At 46.0% G+C, this 16,928-nt stretch overlaps 2 protein-coding genes across 2 annotated transcripts in view; one reads left to right on the top strand and one right to left on the bottom strand.

The window, feature by feature from the left end:
- BCO2 (beta-carotene oxygenase 2) overlaps positions 1-15,293 on the bottom strand; it is an 89,549-nt gene extending 74,256 nt beyond the window's left edge. The window contains exons 1-2 of the mRNA XM_077839983.1: positions 15,193-15,293; positions 12,749-12,853 (exon numbers count right to left, since the gene is read on the bottom strand). Of these exons, the coding sequence (XP_077696109.1) occupies positions 12,749-12,853; positions 15,193-15,247 (160 nt within the window). The 5' untranslated portion in view covers positions 15,248-15,293. The remainder of the gene's footprint in view (positions 1-12,748; positions 12,854-15,192) is intronic.
- Positions 15,294-15,383: 90 nt separating this feature from the next.
- TIMM8B (translocase of inner mitochondrial membrane 8 homolog B) lies at positions 15,384-16,873 on the top strand. Its single transcript, XM_077839738.1, has 2 exons — positions 15,384-15,529; positions 16,264-16,873. The coding sequence occupies exons 1-2, from the start codon at positions 15,428-15,430 to the stop codon at positions 16,429-16,431; spliced, it is 270 nt and encodes an 89-aa protein (XP_077695864.1). The 5' UTR covers positions 15,384-15,427; the 3' UTR covers positions 16,432-16,873.
- Positions 16,874-16,928: the final 55 nt, after the last annotated feature.

The following is a 16,928-nucleotide window of genomic DNA, read 5'->3' as shown; positions in this document are numbered from 1 at the left end:
TGAAGTGTCCATTTATGTCTCCCTCTATCACAACATGTAAAACTGAAGTAGATTTTGCAGACTCCTATGAGGAAGACTCGCTGTCTTTCTATCCATCTGTGCCGTAACAGGATGGGTCCGGGTCCGACAGACTCCGTTTTGTACTAGGAACTGACCACATGGCTAACCTTGTCAGCTTAGGCACATATATAAAGGGGAAGAAACTGTATTTAAAAGGGGGTGTTATGAAAGGCTACATCTCCCCTACACGCTAGGGGTGTGATTTCCCAGCTCATTTACCTATACTTGCGATAGCTAACGCACATGTACGAATAGTAGTGTAGCTGCAGGATTGGGGGAGCAGCAGCATGTCTTAACCATGCTGAGCACAAAACCCGTGGGTACGTACTCAGCCCTACTAAGCCATGCTACCTCAGATACTCTGTACACATGCTAACTCTCATCAAGCTACCTAGCTTACAATTAGACATAGCCTGAAAAAGGTGGGCTGTCTGTCATCATATATCAGCAGGAAGGACCCTGCCTAGCCTAAATGCTGTCCCAACCTCAGACTTCCAGAAGGGTGGAGGTCCGATTAGGGGAGGAGGCATCTCAGGACTTTTATTTTATTTTACTAGCTCTCTGGTGCTTTATAAGAGCACTGACTGTTGTTAAGAAACTTCTTTGCTAAGCCTGTGCTCCTTGCTTTCCTGTCACACTGTCCCCAAAAGGGTTAAACTAGAATGCAGAGTGCCTAGAGCTAGGTAGAAGGGGTGTGGGGGCAAGAGAAGGGTATGAAAACAGGTGCAAGGTCTGAGGCAGCTGGACTGCAGAGTGCCACATCCTGAGGAAGAGGTTAGAAAAGAGGGTTGAAGCTGGGTATAAACTCTACAGCCAAAGAGCTAGAGACCGGGACTAGACTTAGCCCAGACCCAGTTGGCTTCAGAGTACACTTATGACACACCAGTGATCACACAGGAGTGAGACAGGGCTAGGCTGCACCACACGTCACTACACAGAGCTCTACCGGGCTTGTGTAGTCGTGGCAGAGCGCTGGGAGAGAGCTCTAAAAAATCCACCTCCACAAGGGCCGCGGCTCCCAGCGCTGGCGCACTGTCTATACTGGCCCTTTACAGCACTGAAACTTGCTGCGCTCAGGGGTGTGGGTTTTTTTGCACCCCAAGCGAGAAAGTTGCAGCGCTGTAAATTGCCAGTGTAGACAAGCCCTTAGTGACAACAGCCACTTTATAAAAGGCTAGAAATTTGTATCTGAGAGTGGAGGAGTTGCCCTCTAAACTGCAGGCATGGAATTTGCCTCTCCATGCATGGCTCCATTGGTGTGACTAGAGCTGCACCCCAAATATAGAAGTCCAACTACACGTATGGGGGACAGTAACTGTGAATCAATTAAGAGCAGGCTCTCACCACTATCTTTCACACCAGCCCAAGAACTCAGTTGGGGCCCATTATCATTCAAACATTTATTATGCTGGACAGTTGGCAAAGATCCCATAAATAACTACAGATGACTCATTTCTATGGCTATTGCATCCTCCCAAGCAGGAAGCCATTATACTGACAGGCAGCCAGCTGCAGTCATGATTTCACACAAGAACACCCATATTTGAATTCTTATCCCAAAGACAGCTGTGATACTGACGCTGCCCTAAAATGCTGAGTAGATTCTAAAACAAATGAGATTTAGACCTTATGTGTAAATCTTAGTAGTCAAGAAAGGAATTAAAAATTTAAAACCATCTTGGGTAACATGAAACAACTTCATATTTCCAATTATTAGTTAACGAGACTGACAGTAAAAATAAATGTAGCCAATTTTCTTGCTTGAAAAATCCCATATAAGTCCCCCCTACCCTCTATTAACCTGGGCTTTGGAAACCTCTACACAGTCACAATGAGCATGTAAATCAGAGATCACTCTCTTTCCTATTTATTAACAAACAGAAATAAGTATGATGTTGCAGAGAGTTTAAAATCCACGTAAGGTGGCAGAATATGGCCCCTCTTCACATAGGTTGAGGGTTTTGGTTTTTGCCATTTGACTTCAAGACTGTCTCTCCCCTGTGGAATCACACAGGCAGTACTCAGGAAAAGTGGGTGGGTGGGTTGTATTTTCTCCATGAGAGTGAATGCTGCTGACAGAAACAGACAATTTCCATTTGCACTGGTAAACCACATGCAGCTCATAAGTCCTGGAAATTAAGCTGCATTGAAACATTCTTTCCTTCTGTGTTTAGAATGGTTCATAAACAGAGGACAGTCTCAGTAACAACACTCAGCACTGGATCTATTCAAAACATTGCATAAACAATGATTTCTTCCTAAAATAATACCTTCTTCAAGACAGAGTGGTGAGAAGATTTTAACTGTTTATAGCAGATAAAAATGACTGTCAGAATCACACACACCCAACATTTGTAAATTCTTTATTGTATAGATTAACAAAAAGTCTTCCCTTTTTCAAACTGACTCTCAGGGCCCACTCAGAACATTATGTGAGGCACCTTGTGTACACTTCACTAATTGGAGCATTGGAAACAATGGCTGAATCTTCCCACAGCCAAATTCATTTTACAAAATGGGCAATTAAACAGTAATTACACTGCAGCGATCAAAACAATGCAGCCACGGAAAGGGAAAATGGGTTGCAGCCATCCAAGACTGTTCCTGATACAATAACTCTACTAATTCAACCCCAATTACACTGTAGCTACATTAATTTACTCTTGTCTGAATCCAGTTCACATCAGCCTAACTCCTCTCTTCTGGCAGAGCCCCACTTCTAGCCCATTTTTTTGCTACGGATATTGGCTTTTGCAATACGGAGCCAGCTCAAATTGTAGATTTCTACCTATGCATTATGGATTCTTAATTACTGTTTTTCTCTCCTTGAATGATTTAGTAACAATATGATGAAGCAGAGGCAGCAGTGAACAATGATGTTTTGCCAGCAGTTCGGTTGCATCTCAGAGGCTCCACAGCATAGCCACAGCCTTGCAGATACCCACATCGTGATAGTTGAAGTAGCAGAGGCCTGCAAAGGTCACAGCTGAGAGTACATACAGACCTGTATTGGCCAGTTTAATAGATGGCTCCCCATGGACATAGTCAGTTATAACCTGCCCAAGACCCCTACAAAGAAAGAAAGAAAGAAAGAAACATGCTGAAAAGAGATCAGAGCAGTCCCTAATCAAATCTGGCTGGCTTTCCTGGCTACCATCTATGGGGACTTTCCCTGAAACAAATGCCCTTGTAACACTCACATGTCTCAGTTTCCACATCTGCCTAAACTGAGCCATGTGCCTCCACTACTCAGAGGCTTTTGCTGGAGAAAATGACCCAATTCCTACTCAGCAGGCAGCTGTAGGCGCTCACAGAACAGTTTGTGCTGACTAGTGATTACGGAGCCAAATAAAACTTGGCTACTAACCCTTTTAACAGTATCTAGGAAACACACAGCTAAGAGCTATTCCATTAATGAGTAAATTTCACTCCCAAACTAAGGAACAGTAACAGTGCAGAAGATCTAGCAGGATTCATTGTGCTAAAGCAGCTGTCACTGTGGGGCGGGGAAGAGATACCTGTTTTACCTAGATGGGCATTTTGATAGCCCCGGGTCACCAAAAGGCAGTGAGAGGAGGGCTATAATTCACACAGAAGAGGAGGTGGGGAAGTCAGGAGGCTACAAGCCACAGAAAGAATCAGAGGAAGTGCAAGGGGTGACAACTCTCAAACTGCTAGAGCTATGTACTGCCACCAGGTAGTGGAACAGGGTGGGGGAGGGTCTGATTGGTTCCTATCTGCACCCCTGGCTGTTCTGTATAAAGCCCCATAAAACACAAGGAGAGCAAATATGTATCCACAGGCAGCCCTTATGACCGCACCATAGATAACTTAGCCTTTGACTGTTTTTACTTTGAATGGCAAAGTCAGCCCATAAATATTACATGCCAAAGAAGCTTGGTCTAAGATCTAAGTGACTTCAGGTTTCTTGTGCAAATAAAGTCAGATTTTGTACTGACACTCACTTCATCAATCATCATGGTTGGCCTGTCAGGAGTGTGCGTTTTGCATGTGGTTTATGACAATACTTGCTGAGTAGAGATTTATACCTGAAGGTCTGAATGTATGGAGGTGCAGTGCAGAGCCATGACGCAGGATTTTAGCACGCCCCCCAAAGTGCCAAGTGAGAGCAAAGGAGAAAAACCAGAGGAAAAGTCTGCAAATGCTGGAGTTTCAGATCAGCCATTAGTATGGGCTCTCTGGTTTGTCACTGGGATTACAGTAGCTTAAAGAGCCTTCCCTTTTTAAATTGTCCCAGCAGCAATGATGCACTTCAAGTCCAAAGCAATGGCTCCAAATGTAATAAAATCCCAGCCCCCCAGTAGGGGATGAGGAGAACACCCTACAAGAGTGCACAGGGGTCTTTCACATTCCTACCTCTAGCCATCACAGAAAAAACATGACAGGAGAAACAGAGGAATGGCATGACTGACACACACTGGTCACTAGCGCAACAAGCCGGCTGTTTTTAGCCATCTTAGTAACTGAAAGTTCAGCTCCCCTACAGACCTCTAAACAGCTTAAGCCCCTGTAACCTTTGCTTTGGAAGTGGAGAGTTTCTTACTATCAGAGAAACATTTTCAAACTATGAACCCCCATGTGCAGGGGGAGGGTTTCATTTTGTGGCCTTTCTCCATGAGTCATAACAGAAAAGCCAAGACAAAGAGTGTTTATCCTGGAGCAATAGATAAGTGAAACTGAACAAGTTGGCTCTTGTTTTTTTGCTGGGGAAAGCCCCTAATTGTCTGCACAAAAAAGGGTTTTTTTTATTGTGGACATCCAGTTTAGAATTTACTATCCTACTCTTTGCAGAATCACCACAAGGTAGTCATGGAAGAAATATCAGCATTTGCAAATATTTTTACTCACAAGGAAGCCCAGACAGTACAACTCAGTATCCTGCTACAAACCATGCCATGCCATATGTAATATCCCCTAAAACAGGAACCACCACTGTGCCAGTGAAAGGCTCACACACACAGGATGCAGACACCTCTGTAGGAAATCTTAAGTCTGGTTTCATTTCAACACTTCCCTCGGCCCTATAATTTTATTTAGCGAAAGAATTCCTAACAGTGATGATGTTTCAGAGGAGCAGCAAATAGGCAGGACCCAGATTTCACAGCTGCAGGGGGAGCTTCTGCCATTCAGCAAAGCACAGGGGTCTGGCACAGCTATGAAGGGGCAAGACTGAGACCTCTCAGGACATTTCTCTTATATTTAGAGAGCACCTTTCATCCCAGAGAATCCCGAAGTGTTTTTCCTATGGATATACAAGCTATATCTAACAATTCACCTTAACTCTGACCCTTGGGGAGTTGTATGCCATGTTGTTGCAACTGTGTCAGTCCCATAAAAGATATTATTACCTCACTCACCTGGGTAGTTGAGCAGTCTGCCACTTTCTAGACATCTGGTACACCATAAGAATGGCAACACTGTCAATTAGGCCTACCACACACCTGTGGAACTCCCCAACAGGAAGAAGTGAACAGAGGAAATTCCAGTGTATGGGAAAGATGACTAAAGAACTACAGTCAATCGGTTGCAGTCAGCAAACAGATATTTCACATGGGCCAAACAAAACACAAACCTACAAACTTCAGGACCTCAGCCCCATAAGTTCAAGATGAATGCTCAATAAGTCCTTCACTCTCCATGGTCTTCTCACTGATGAGCTGCCAAGCCTGAACTACATCACAGAACCCTGGCAGACTGATACTGCAGTTTCAGTGTCATCTTCCCTTGATTCTTTGCTCCTCTCTCCAACACAGCATGACAGAGCACAAATCTGGAGGTGAAGTAGCCAATCTACTCCCCTCCTGGCTAAAAAGCAGGAGAAGCTTTCTTGAGCTAAAGTCCGCTTAATCTGCAATGAGAGAGACTATATTCATCTGGGCATCCTACTCATCTATAAGCCACCAGATAGAAAAGTCTTCCCAGAGGAGCAGAAAGAAATGCAGTCTGACCTGGTGATGAAAGTCAGAAGACTCATCATCTTGACAGATTTCAACATTTATACGGATTATCATGTCACTAAAACAATTATCCAATGTCTCCTACTCAAACTTTTCACTATAGGTAATTTCTGGATGCATGCGTACACAGCCACACCATGAAATGAGTATGACACACACACACTCTCATGTCTGACCTCCAGGTAGGGAAAAAAAGCTCTCTGTTACAAGGCAAGAAACCACCACAACCAAACCCCAGGCCTGAAAATTCTTGGGATCCTGCTAAATTCTAAAACTTAGAAAACTCTATCCGACCAAGAGGCCAAGTAGTACAAGAATTAGCAAGACACTCCAGCCACTCCTTGCTGCTGCCATAGAACACTGTAGCATGATAGCCATCTCTCCAGCCCCACTGCAGACCACTATGACACTCATACAACCTGCAACTTGAAGAGTAGAAGATAAGAAAACAAACACTGGTGGTGGAACATGCAGCCTGAAAAAGGAAGACAAAAGGAATGTCTACAAATCTATGCCACTGCTGTACAGGAGGCAAAGAGCCCACCTCTCCTTTGCTGCAGAGGAAGCAAAGCCATTCTGTATAAAACTTTCCCATACCATAAACCCAGACTGTTCCTTCCAAGCACAGAACCTCTTCATGCTAGGGATTACCTTATTTCACAGAGAAGATCAACCTCATCCAGGAAGACCACGTGGGTGAGCAACAAGGTCAAGAGCAGGACCAGATACACATACCCTTCTTCCACAGAGCTTCATGGAAGTACTGAAAATCAGGTCACCGCCCCCTGTGACTCCAACTCCTGTCCTTCCTGGATAGGAAGAGACATGGAAACATCCGAGATCCCTACTATCAGATTGTCAATACCTCCTTTGATTAGGAAAATCTAATATGCACCCTAACCCAGGCAATATGCCAACCAACGCTAGAATAAACCACTGCTTGACACCAAAGACTTCACGGTGTCTGAGCCCCCTTCGCCTAAGCAAACTAATCTAGTAGCTAGTCAGACAGTCTCCAGTGTTATCTTTCACATGCCAGTATCCTTGATCCCTCTTAGCCAGGACCTGGTGAAGAGAGAGGACTTTTTGCACTGGAAGATTACCTGGTTGTGGACAAGGGAAGTATATCCATAATGCTGAGGGACCGGTCTCGGGTATCTAATACCGGCTCATCACAAAAGATTCCTGTCCCATCTCCAAGAAGCTGTAGTGGGAACAGACACTCCTAGGACAGCTCAGATTCCTCCTCTCAAACCAAACCCAGAGGATTATTATGGGACACTGTTCCTCTACCCACCAAAAACCTTCACCTGGAGAGTTCCACAAGGCTTGATCTTCTCCCCACTCCTTTATCAATCATATCAATACGAAGCTGTTAAAAGAGTTGGTGAGACAACTTGGGCTGAAATGTCAGCAGTACAGAAACAGCCATCTCTACATCCCCTTTATGTCGAATGCAAACAGTAACGTCTCCAAGCTTATTCAATACTTGGTTGAAATCAGCACCTAGATGAAGAGTAACTGGCTAAAGCTGAACCCAAGTGAGACCGAGGCTGGTAGGAAGAGGGAAGTATGCTAAAGTACTTGTCTCTATTAGAATATTCCCCCACTATTGAGGGCAACTGTCCTCAGATTGTCTTAGGATACTTTTGGGCTCCTCAGTGCTTTTGGATGCCCAAATAACTATGGCAGAAAATGTCCACTTCCATCGGAGATAAGGTGGGTGAGGGAATATCTTTCATTGGACCAACTTGTGCTGGCAAGAGAGCCAAGCTTTTGAGCTACCACAGAGCTTTTCTTCAGGTCTGAGAAAAGTACTAGAGTATCACAGCTAATTGTGTAGCTCGAAAGCATGTCTCTCTCACCAACACAAGTTGGTCCAATAAAAGATAATCCCTCACCCACCTTGTCTCTCCAATACCCTGGGACCCACATAGCTACAACAACATGGCATACAACAATTCCATCTGTGGCGGATTAGAAGACAGCGCCCCTTCTTGTCAAACAAAGACTTGGCTACAGTGATCCACACATACATGATCTCCAGGCTGGATTATTGCAACTCATATCTAATAATGAAGCCAAAGACCCGTATAGCATTTCACCTAGTACAAAACATAGCGGCAGGTCTCTGTCTACATGATTCCAGTGCTCTGTTCTCTGCAATGGCTCCTCACTGAATATAGAGTCCAGTTCAGAATATGTCCTGACAGTCAAAGCCTTCCATTGGCCTTGCTAAAGCAACCTAAGAGACCTCCAAGGACAACTACTTGCCTGCCAGTCAGGAGAGGCTTGTGAGTGCAGAAAACAGAACTTTCACAGGAGCTTGACCTAGAATTCTTACATCAGACAGAAACCACAAGCATCAGCACAATCAGAATTAAATGTCAAAAACATTTATTTGACTAGCTTCCCTTCAGTGAGTCATGCACTCGCACATACAAATACTAATCTGATAAAAGTGTCAAACCATTTGTCCTACAGGCTGAAAAGTAAGAATGATGCTATTTCCATTTTAAAGTACTTGGAAAATGCTCAGTTACTAGAATGATGGGGGCTACGTAGACTTAGAAAGGTAACAGATAAACACACCCTCATGGATGCAACATCCTCTGGTCGAAAACTTACAGCAGTTTAACAGCTATACAGCCACAGGAAGTGAAAAATACTGTACCCAACTGAAACTGAAAAAGGAATTTAGGGAGGTAAAGTGGAGTTACCCAAAAAGATATCTGGCCAGGATTCAGGACCAACATCCTGACTCTCGCAAAAATGCCAGGGGATTAACAAGCATGTGTAGTCAAGACTGATTTTTGTCTCACCCTAAAGATGGCACCTCCAGTAATACAGTGCCCTCTAATGCTAAGCTGATGCCCAGACTCTGTACTGGCTTTGAGGAAAAAGAGCTACCAATAAAATCCTGAGTTTCCCTTGGAGGTCTTAGTTAAGCACAGATCTGTCCTGATGCTGCTTTAGGGGTATGCTCTGAAACAGTCAGATCTGAAGGCCATACATAATCTACTAGCCAAAGACAACCAATAGTCCCCCTTAGGTAAATTTTCCTACTGTCTGCAAAGTATGAGATATGGATAAGGAGATAAACCCAGAAGACAGAGTGAAAGAATGCTCTCCTAATAGGAGTATCTACTCTGCCTTCTAAATGAAGAGGCAAAATGACAAAGACGGTACTAGGTGTTAGTCTGGTCAAGGCTATAACATGCCAAGATGCCAGTAACAATAACACAAGGAATAAGAGTTTTGCTCTTGAGTTTTACCAGGTGTTCCAATGTGAACTTTCTGATTCACATAGATTTGCTGCTCAGCTCCTCTGCATCCAGGACTATAAGCCCAAAGAGTAGCTCTGGCTGGTCCTGGTGAGACATCTACCAGACTTTTTTATACCTACGCTTACCAGTGACTGTGGAGTGTGAGGGCTGCAGCCAGTGAATAGTCCATGGCAGGTCCAGGATACAGATAGGCTGCAGGGAGGAGACCCAGCAAGAGGACACTGACAGCTCGCTCACTCGTCCAGTGCAGAGATGCAGCCTTGGAACCGGCTGCAAAAAAAAGCATTTTCAACACAGAGTTTCTGCGCACAATATCCCAATCTGAACAATGGTTAACTCATTCTGACCAGCTTTGTGCAACTAGGTGCTTTCTCAGACCTAGATACACAGCTCTTACCTGGGCAAAACTAGGTTGCCTTTGACTTATTGCTACAAACAATATTCGTAAGAACATAAGAATGTCCATACTGGGTCAGAACAATGGTCTATTTAGCACAATACCTTGTCTTCTGACAGTGACCAGTGCCAAATGCTTCTGAGGGAATGAACACAACAGGGAAATTATCAATTGATCCATCCTGTCATCCAGACCCAGCTTCTGACAGTTAGAGATTTAGGGATACACAGAGCATGGGGCTGCATCCCTAGCCATCTTGGCTACCAGCCATTAATGGACCTATCTTCCATAAACGTATCTAATCCTTTTTTGAACCCCGTTATACTTTTGCCCTTCACAACTTCCCCTGGCAATGAGTTTCACAAGCTAGCTGTGCATTATGTGAAAAAGTACTGCCTCTTGTTTAATCATACCTGTTGTCTACTAATTTCACAGGGTTACCCCAGGTTCTTGTGTTAAATATTCCTATTTTAAATACCGCCTTAAATGGTTGTTTTAAATCTCTCCTCTGAATGCTCCCTCTGCTGTTCAGAAAGTAAAGTTCCTTTAATTAGGATTCAGACAACAGACTGAAAAAGCTGATAGATGAGGCCAAAGGAAATGCCACCTTTGTTTGTTTCATGGCCTGCTGGTCATTAACAGGCCCTTTCACAAACACCACAGAACAGGCATTTTTGAAAATAATAGTAAAGGTAGTTGCCCTAGTGCATAAGTGCATCAAGAACTGCCTGCAGATGCAGTGCTTGCCGGTTTTGCCTCCCTGTGGCCTTCACTGAGGGCCCTGCTCGGTACATGACAATTTGAAAGGAGTGGATGAATAACAATGAAGCAGCACAACAGGATGGAGAGGGAAGAACACTGGGCACCAAGATGCATTGGTTCTATTTCTAGTTCTCCCATCAATGGTGTGATCCAAGGCAAGCCACCTCCCTTCTCTGTGCCTTAGTTTTCTACCTGTGATATGGGATAATGATATTGAAACTCCTCCCCTTTCTTTGTGAAATGTTTTAAGACCCATGTATGGAGTGTGCTGTATCTGTTAAGTATCTGATACATCTGTGATAAGTTCATGAAGAGCTGAGTGCATGAATTAAGATTGCTGTTATCTTAACAAGAGTAGGGGCTGGAACCTCCAGGTATTCAGTGCCTAGAAGTAGCCTAAGAGGCCACATGATCTCAATCCTCTTCCATAGACAACTACCAGAACACAGTTCTGGTTGCACACAAGGTGACTCAGACAAGCACAGAAGTGGTAGTTTGGGGTCTCTGTACCGTGCCTACTTTTCCTACACATTTTGGACACCACTAGAAGAAATAGGGTTCTAAGAGATGTTGACATATACTGAGGGAAGCAGGACACCTTACAATACACGGGCATTTAATAGGCGAGAGCTAACAGCATAAAGTTACAAAGAACTGATTTTAAACACACATCAGATCACTTGTCTAAATTCTTACTGCTGTTTGATCAACCTGAAATCATGAGCTGGAAAAGAGATTTAATGTGAACTGTACTAAAAAGAAGACACGGAATTTCTCCTGCTCTGCACAGGGACCGATATTAGAGAAGAACTGCTGTGACAATGGAACAAAAAGATCACCAGCAAAACAACTGTAGTAGACTAACGTGCTACTACCATGAACTTTGAGAAATACTTTCCAATGTGCAACAAGTTTCTTCTTGACATAAATGTAGCAAACTTTTTTTGAGTTGGACTTGTTTACATATTGAGACTGTCCAAGGCCGCGTTGTTTCAAGTAGACATAGTCTGTGGAAAGAACTGTTAACACAGTGTGAGTAGTTTCCATAGCTCGAGAAAGTAGAAAACTTGTAGGGGAAAAGGAGTGGGGGAAGCGTGGCTGTCACTTTTTATCGGTTTGTTTGGTTTGTGTCTGCATTCTTCTTTCTATTTTCTGCCACTTCTTTCTATTTCCAGCTCCACTCTGCCCCTTACTCCGCCCCTAGCCTAGCTCTGCCCTCATTCCCTCTCTGCCACCAGGCCAGCTCCAGCCACAGCTCCGCTCCACCCCCAGCCCAGATCCAGCAACAGCGACGGCTCCGCTTTGGCCCCAGCCCAGCTCTGCCCTCACACCCTCTCCACCCCAAGGCCAGCTCCACCTCTAGCCCCAGCTCCTCCCCCATCCCCAGTTCTACCCCCAGCTCTGCCTTCAGCCCACGCTCCTCTGCTGAACCAACTGTGCAGTAATGGAAGAGGCGGCGCAGGCAGATTCCATTACTGGTGCGGGGGTCAGAGGGGCGTGACAGAAAAAGTTTGGGTTTAAAGGATATAAAATCCTAATTAATCCCTGGTCATAGTATTTCTCAGGTTTAATGGCATACATTATGACAGTCCTGGATTTTTGTCTTTGCCTGTTTATCTTACACCACTCTTTGTTAGTAAACTGAGAATGTTTGTTTGAAACTCAGTCAATTTCTACCATTTAAGAAAGACGCTAAGGGGAAAAAAAAGCTGGATTTAGAATTCCACTTTTCCTGCAAACTGTAATAAAATGACATTGCATGTGAGATTACTGAGAAGTTAGTTTTAGGCTGACAGAAAGAATCATGAAGTTTTCAGCAGAAAACATGAAGTGCAAAGTGAGATCTAATAAACCATTACAGCACAATTTCCTGTTCACAGAGATGACTGCCTGAATTTTCCGGCAATACCAATTTCCATGCCCTTCAAAACAGGAAGGAAAAACCTCACAGCAATTTGGAAATTTTTGTAGCATCGAATTATACTGTAGATATTTACTTCTCCAACTCCTAATTTAAATTATGTCAATTGATTTTAAATCAAAAGCTTGTTCAGATTGAGGTGCAGTGAGTAGATATGGCAACTTCTTATCTGCGACTATACAAATCACTCCACGGGCCAAGAAAACACTGTAATGACTAGGGTGATTGAGCTGGCTGAAAAGGTCAGGATCAAATATCACATAAAAACAACAATATAGATAAAGAACAGCAGCTTCCCAAGTGGTTATCAACTGAACTTTTGTCCCATCTTAGACTGACATACCATAGCTTCTGGGAGTGATGTGGATTTGATGTGCCAGAGTTGGCCAATCCAAGACCGTTGTACAGGCAAGCACAGGTCTGGTCAACAGACTTTTACTGAGAAGAACTGTCAACGGAATAAAGATGGATTAGTTGCCTTTTATACCCCAAAAACTCAAAGGTAAATCCCTGCAAGTTAAACTACAGCAACCAACATCTTAATCAATAAGCAATAAGAGCCCAGAGGGCCGCCTGAAAAAGGAAGCCAGTGGTTTCTTCAGGAAAAAGGATGCACAAAGTTAGAATAGGGAATACAAATTATACTCCACAAACAAGACCATGGGGGAGAGGGGGAATGTGTTATTTGCAATATTTCTAACAAGCCTGGTGTACACATGCTTTAGAGTTTCCATACCAAGGATTTAAAATCCAAAGCCCCATGCCTGCAAAAGTGAGACAAGCTGCACCCAGAACAGTGCTTCCAGGAATCTGAGACAAGAACATCAGCCACCAACTCTGACATGACAAACTTTGCAGCTATGTTGTGAGCATTAGGGAAATCTTGCCTTTATTTCATGACCTAAACAGGCTACATTAGAAAAGACCTGCTCAATACTAAGCTGTTATGGATAACTATGGTATTTTCAAAGATCTGAACTGCTAGTAGGTCTGTTGTGTTCTTTCTGATGCTTGTTTGCACCTTTAAGCTACCAGATCTTTGCGGCATTGATTCATTCAATGGCTTGACACAGCAGACACATAATATAATATTCTGCACATCTATAGTTAAGTAGTAATAGTGCTATGCCTTTCACAAAGGGACCTCAAATGAGCTTTATTTTACTGCCTCGCTAAAGCTCACACAGGCAGGTGGAGTGCTGTACAATTACAACTGACAGAGGGAGAACTAACAGATAGCTTAGAGCAGTTGCTCTCAACCTTTCCAGACTACTGTACACCTTTCTGGAGTCTCATTTGTCTTGTGTACTCCCAAGTTTCCCCTCACTTAAAAACTACTTGCTTCCAAAATCAGACATAAAAATACAGAAGTGTCACAGCACACTAGTACTGATAAATTGCTTATGTTCTCATTTTTACCATATAATTATCAAATAAATCAATTGGAATATAAATATTGTACTTACATTTCAGTGTACAGTATATAGAGCAGTGTAACCAAGTCAGTATCTGTATGAAATTTTAGTTTGTACTGACTTTGCTTGTGCTTTTTATGTAGCCTGTTGTAAAACTAGGCAAATATCTAGAGCAGTTGATGTACCCCCTGGAAGACCTCTGCGTACCCCAGGCTGAGAACCCACTGGTTTAGAAACTGTGAACCAGGGGTCTCAAACACTTGGCCTGCAGGGTTATTTCCTGCCAAGCTCCCCATGCCCCCTGGAATTATTTCCTGCAGCTGCCAAGCTCTCCTCACCCACTGCCCGCCCTCCCCCACAGCGTGCCGCACCACCGCTCTTCTACCTACCTCCAGGCACTTTCCACTGCCAAACAGCTGTTTGGTAGTACTTAGCGCTTTCCAGGAGGGATGGGGGAGGAGCGGGGAGCACCGCTCAGGGGAGGAGGAGGAAAAGAGGCGGGGCTGGGATCTGGGGAAGGGGTTGGAATAGGGGCAGGGAGGGGGTGGAGTTGGGGTGGGGACTTTGGGGAAGGAGTGGGAAGAGGCAGGGCAGAGGCAGGGCCCCATGGAAGGGATGGAGTGGGGGTGGGGGGCAGGGCTTTTGTACCTTTTCATGAAAAGGTGTCAGTGATGCGGCCCTCGGGCCAATGTACTAGTCCTCGTTGGCCCTCGTGGTGAGTTGAGATCCCTACTGTAAACTCTCTGGGGCAGGGAGCATCTCTGGCTCTGCGTTTGTACAGCACCCAGCACAAGAGGCTCCAACCAAATGTAGAGCCATGGGGGGTAACAAGCAATATAAACAGCCGCGGGGGAAAACAACAGCCCAACACCCCCCCAAAGCACAGCCTGCAATGGGGGAGGGAGGCATAGCTCAGTGGTTTGAGCATTGGCCTGCTCAACCCAGGGTTGTGGAAATTGGAGCTCAATCCATCTAGGGATCAGGGCAAAAATTGGGGATTGGTCCTGCTTTGTGCAGGGGGTGGGACTAGATGACCTCCTGAGGTCCCTTCCAGCCCTGATAGTCTGTGATTCTATGACCAGCGCTAGTCACGGGATTTAGTGGGGAGGCAGAAGCTGGGGGCCACGGGGGAGGCTCCCAGACCGCGAGGGGTGACAGACCCGCCCAGGACCAGGCAGGCGGGTTTCTGGCCCCGGGCCCCGCCCCGCCCCGCGCCGCAAAGGGGGTCGTCACTGTCGCTGTGCCGCGTCACCCTTGCCAAGGCCCCAGGGCGGGGAACAGACCCCCCCGCAGCCCTGGCCCAGGGCAGCTCCGTGGAGGGGCCGGGCTGAGCCCTCCCCCGCTCCCCATGTCCCGCGCCCCCGGCACTCACCCAGCGACCCGCCTCGGGGCCGCCACAGGCCCCCCCGCACGAGCAGCGCCGCCATCTCGCCGTCTGCCCCTGACCCCGCCCGCCCCCACAGCTCCAAGGGCACCAGGGCACCCGGAAGCGGAAACAGACCCGGGGGTCGAGCTGCTGGAGTCGGGTTGGCCCCGCGGCGCGAGGAACCGCCCCCTTCCTTCCGGTTCCGCCGGGGAAGGTCACAGCGGCCGGAGTCGCCTTCCCCATGGAGGAACTGGGCGGCCTGGACGGGGGCCGGGACCCCGCGGTCTCCGAGCTGCAGCGGCTGGTGGCCGCTGAGCAGCAGCGGGCGCAGTTCACCGCCCAGGTACCTGCCCCCCGGGGCCCCTAGGTTCCCCCCCGGGCCCGCGACGGGCAGCCGGGCCCCCTGCGTCCCGCCCCAGCCCTGCTCCCCTCCCCCCGGCACGCTCTTCATGGAGCTCCCCCCACATCAGCCCCGACGGGGTCCAGACCGTCAGTCCCTGGGGCCCCTATTGCCGCCCGCCCCCAAGGGATTCCTCCTCCTCCTCCTCCCCCTCGACGCTTGTCACCACTGCTGCACGCTGGCAGCTGATAGCCCTGGCGCCCCTGGGCTCGCTCCATCAGTTAGGGTGCAAAGAAATTGCTTGAGCCGCAGCAACTCTTTTCTTACAAATTAAGCCCGGCTTGTAACCCTCCCAGAGAGAGCAAGGCAGCCCCCTGCGCATATCCCCTGACGCTGGTTTGGGGAGATGGTGGGCGAGCTGGGTAATGTGAGAAAGCGACTTGGTCCCGTTCCTAATGAGTAGCTGCATGGAGCACAGAAATCACATTGTCTTCAGCATTAATGGACCCCTTTGTGCCATGTCAGCAGAAAGACCAAGCACTGAATTGGCCACAGTGACTGAATTCTCAGTTCTGAGGGTGATGGTCCCTTCGAGCATAAGGCAGAGGGGGAAAGGATGGTGTTCTGGCAGGACTCCTAGACAAGTGATTGTTGTACCCCTCTCATATTTTAGCTTCTCCATCTGTAAAATATTTGATTAAATAGTAGTAACTAACATGTTTCCTGTTCACGTCCAGGTTCATAATTTCATGGAAGTTTGCTGGGACAAATGTGTGGACAAACCTGGCTCAAAGTTGGACTCCAGAACAGAAGGCTGTCTAGCCAGCTGTGTGGACAGATTCATTGATACCACATTATCCATCACTAACCGCTTTGCTCAGGTTGTACAGAAAGGGGGACACTGACTACTGCATTTCCCAGCTCCGGACAACCCAGTCTTTCCTGTTGAGCTCAACGGACTTATCAGCTGTCGGTGGAGCATCATCATGTGTTCTAAGCTACATTTTATGTGACACTTTCACGAAATGCAGAAGTGGTTGAACAATCATTTGCGGAAAGCACAATTGTCCCTGTGAATTCTTTAGCTGCATTGAACTGTTCATAAATGTGTCATCGTACTGCAATTTAATAAAGCATCAGGAACACTTGTCCAGACAAGTCTTGTGATGTGAAAGTGTGTATCACTGCTTTTCTACGTCTTTTATCTAATTAGAGGAAAGTAGAGAAGAGATGTGCTTGCTACTGACACAAGGGATGGGCATAGTATCTTAGCATCAAAATTAAATTTTAAAAATGTAATATGAATATAAATGTTTTCAATGAACTAATAAATTAATGAAAACGCTTGTTCTGCTGGAGTGTTTGCAGCCTAAACCTAGAAGCTGCACAGTAGGCTAATGCA

The sequence above is a fragment of the Eretmochelys imbricata genome, chromosome 22 (assembly GCF_965152235.1).
Source record: "Eretmochelys imbricata isolate rEreImb1 chromosome 22, rEreImb1.hap1, whole genome shotgun sequence".
Classification (NCBI taxonomy): Eukaryota; Metazoa; Chordata; order Testudines; family Cheloniidae; genus Eretmochelys; species Eretmochelys imbricata.
Note: the sequence above shows the minus strand (reverse complement) of the source record. Positions and strands in the feature narration are given on the sequence as shown.

Bases quoted from the DNA above. Each gene is read 5' to 3' on its own strand.
- TIMM8B (XM_077839738.1), top strand. From the start codon at position 15,428: ATGGAGGAACTGGGCGGCCTGGACGGGGGCCGGGACCCCGCGGTCTCC. The intron at 15,530-16,263 runs GTACCTGCCCCC...GTTCACGTCCAG, and splicing joins GGGCGCAGTTCACCGCCCAG to GTTCATAATTTCATGGAAGT.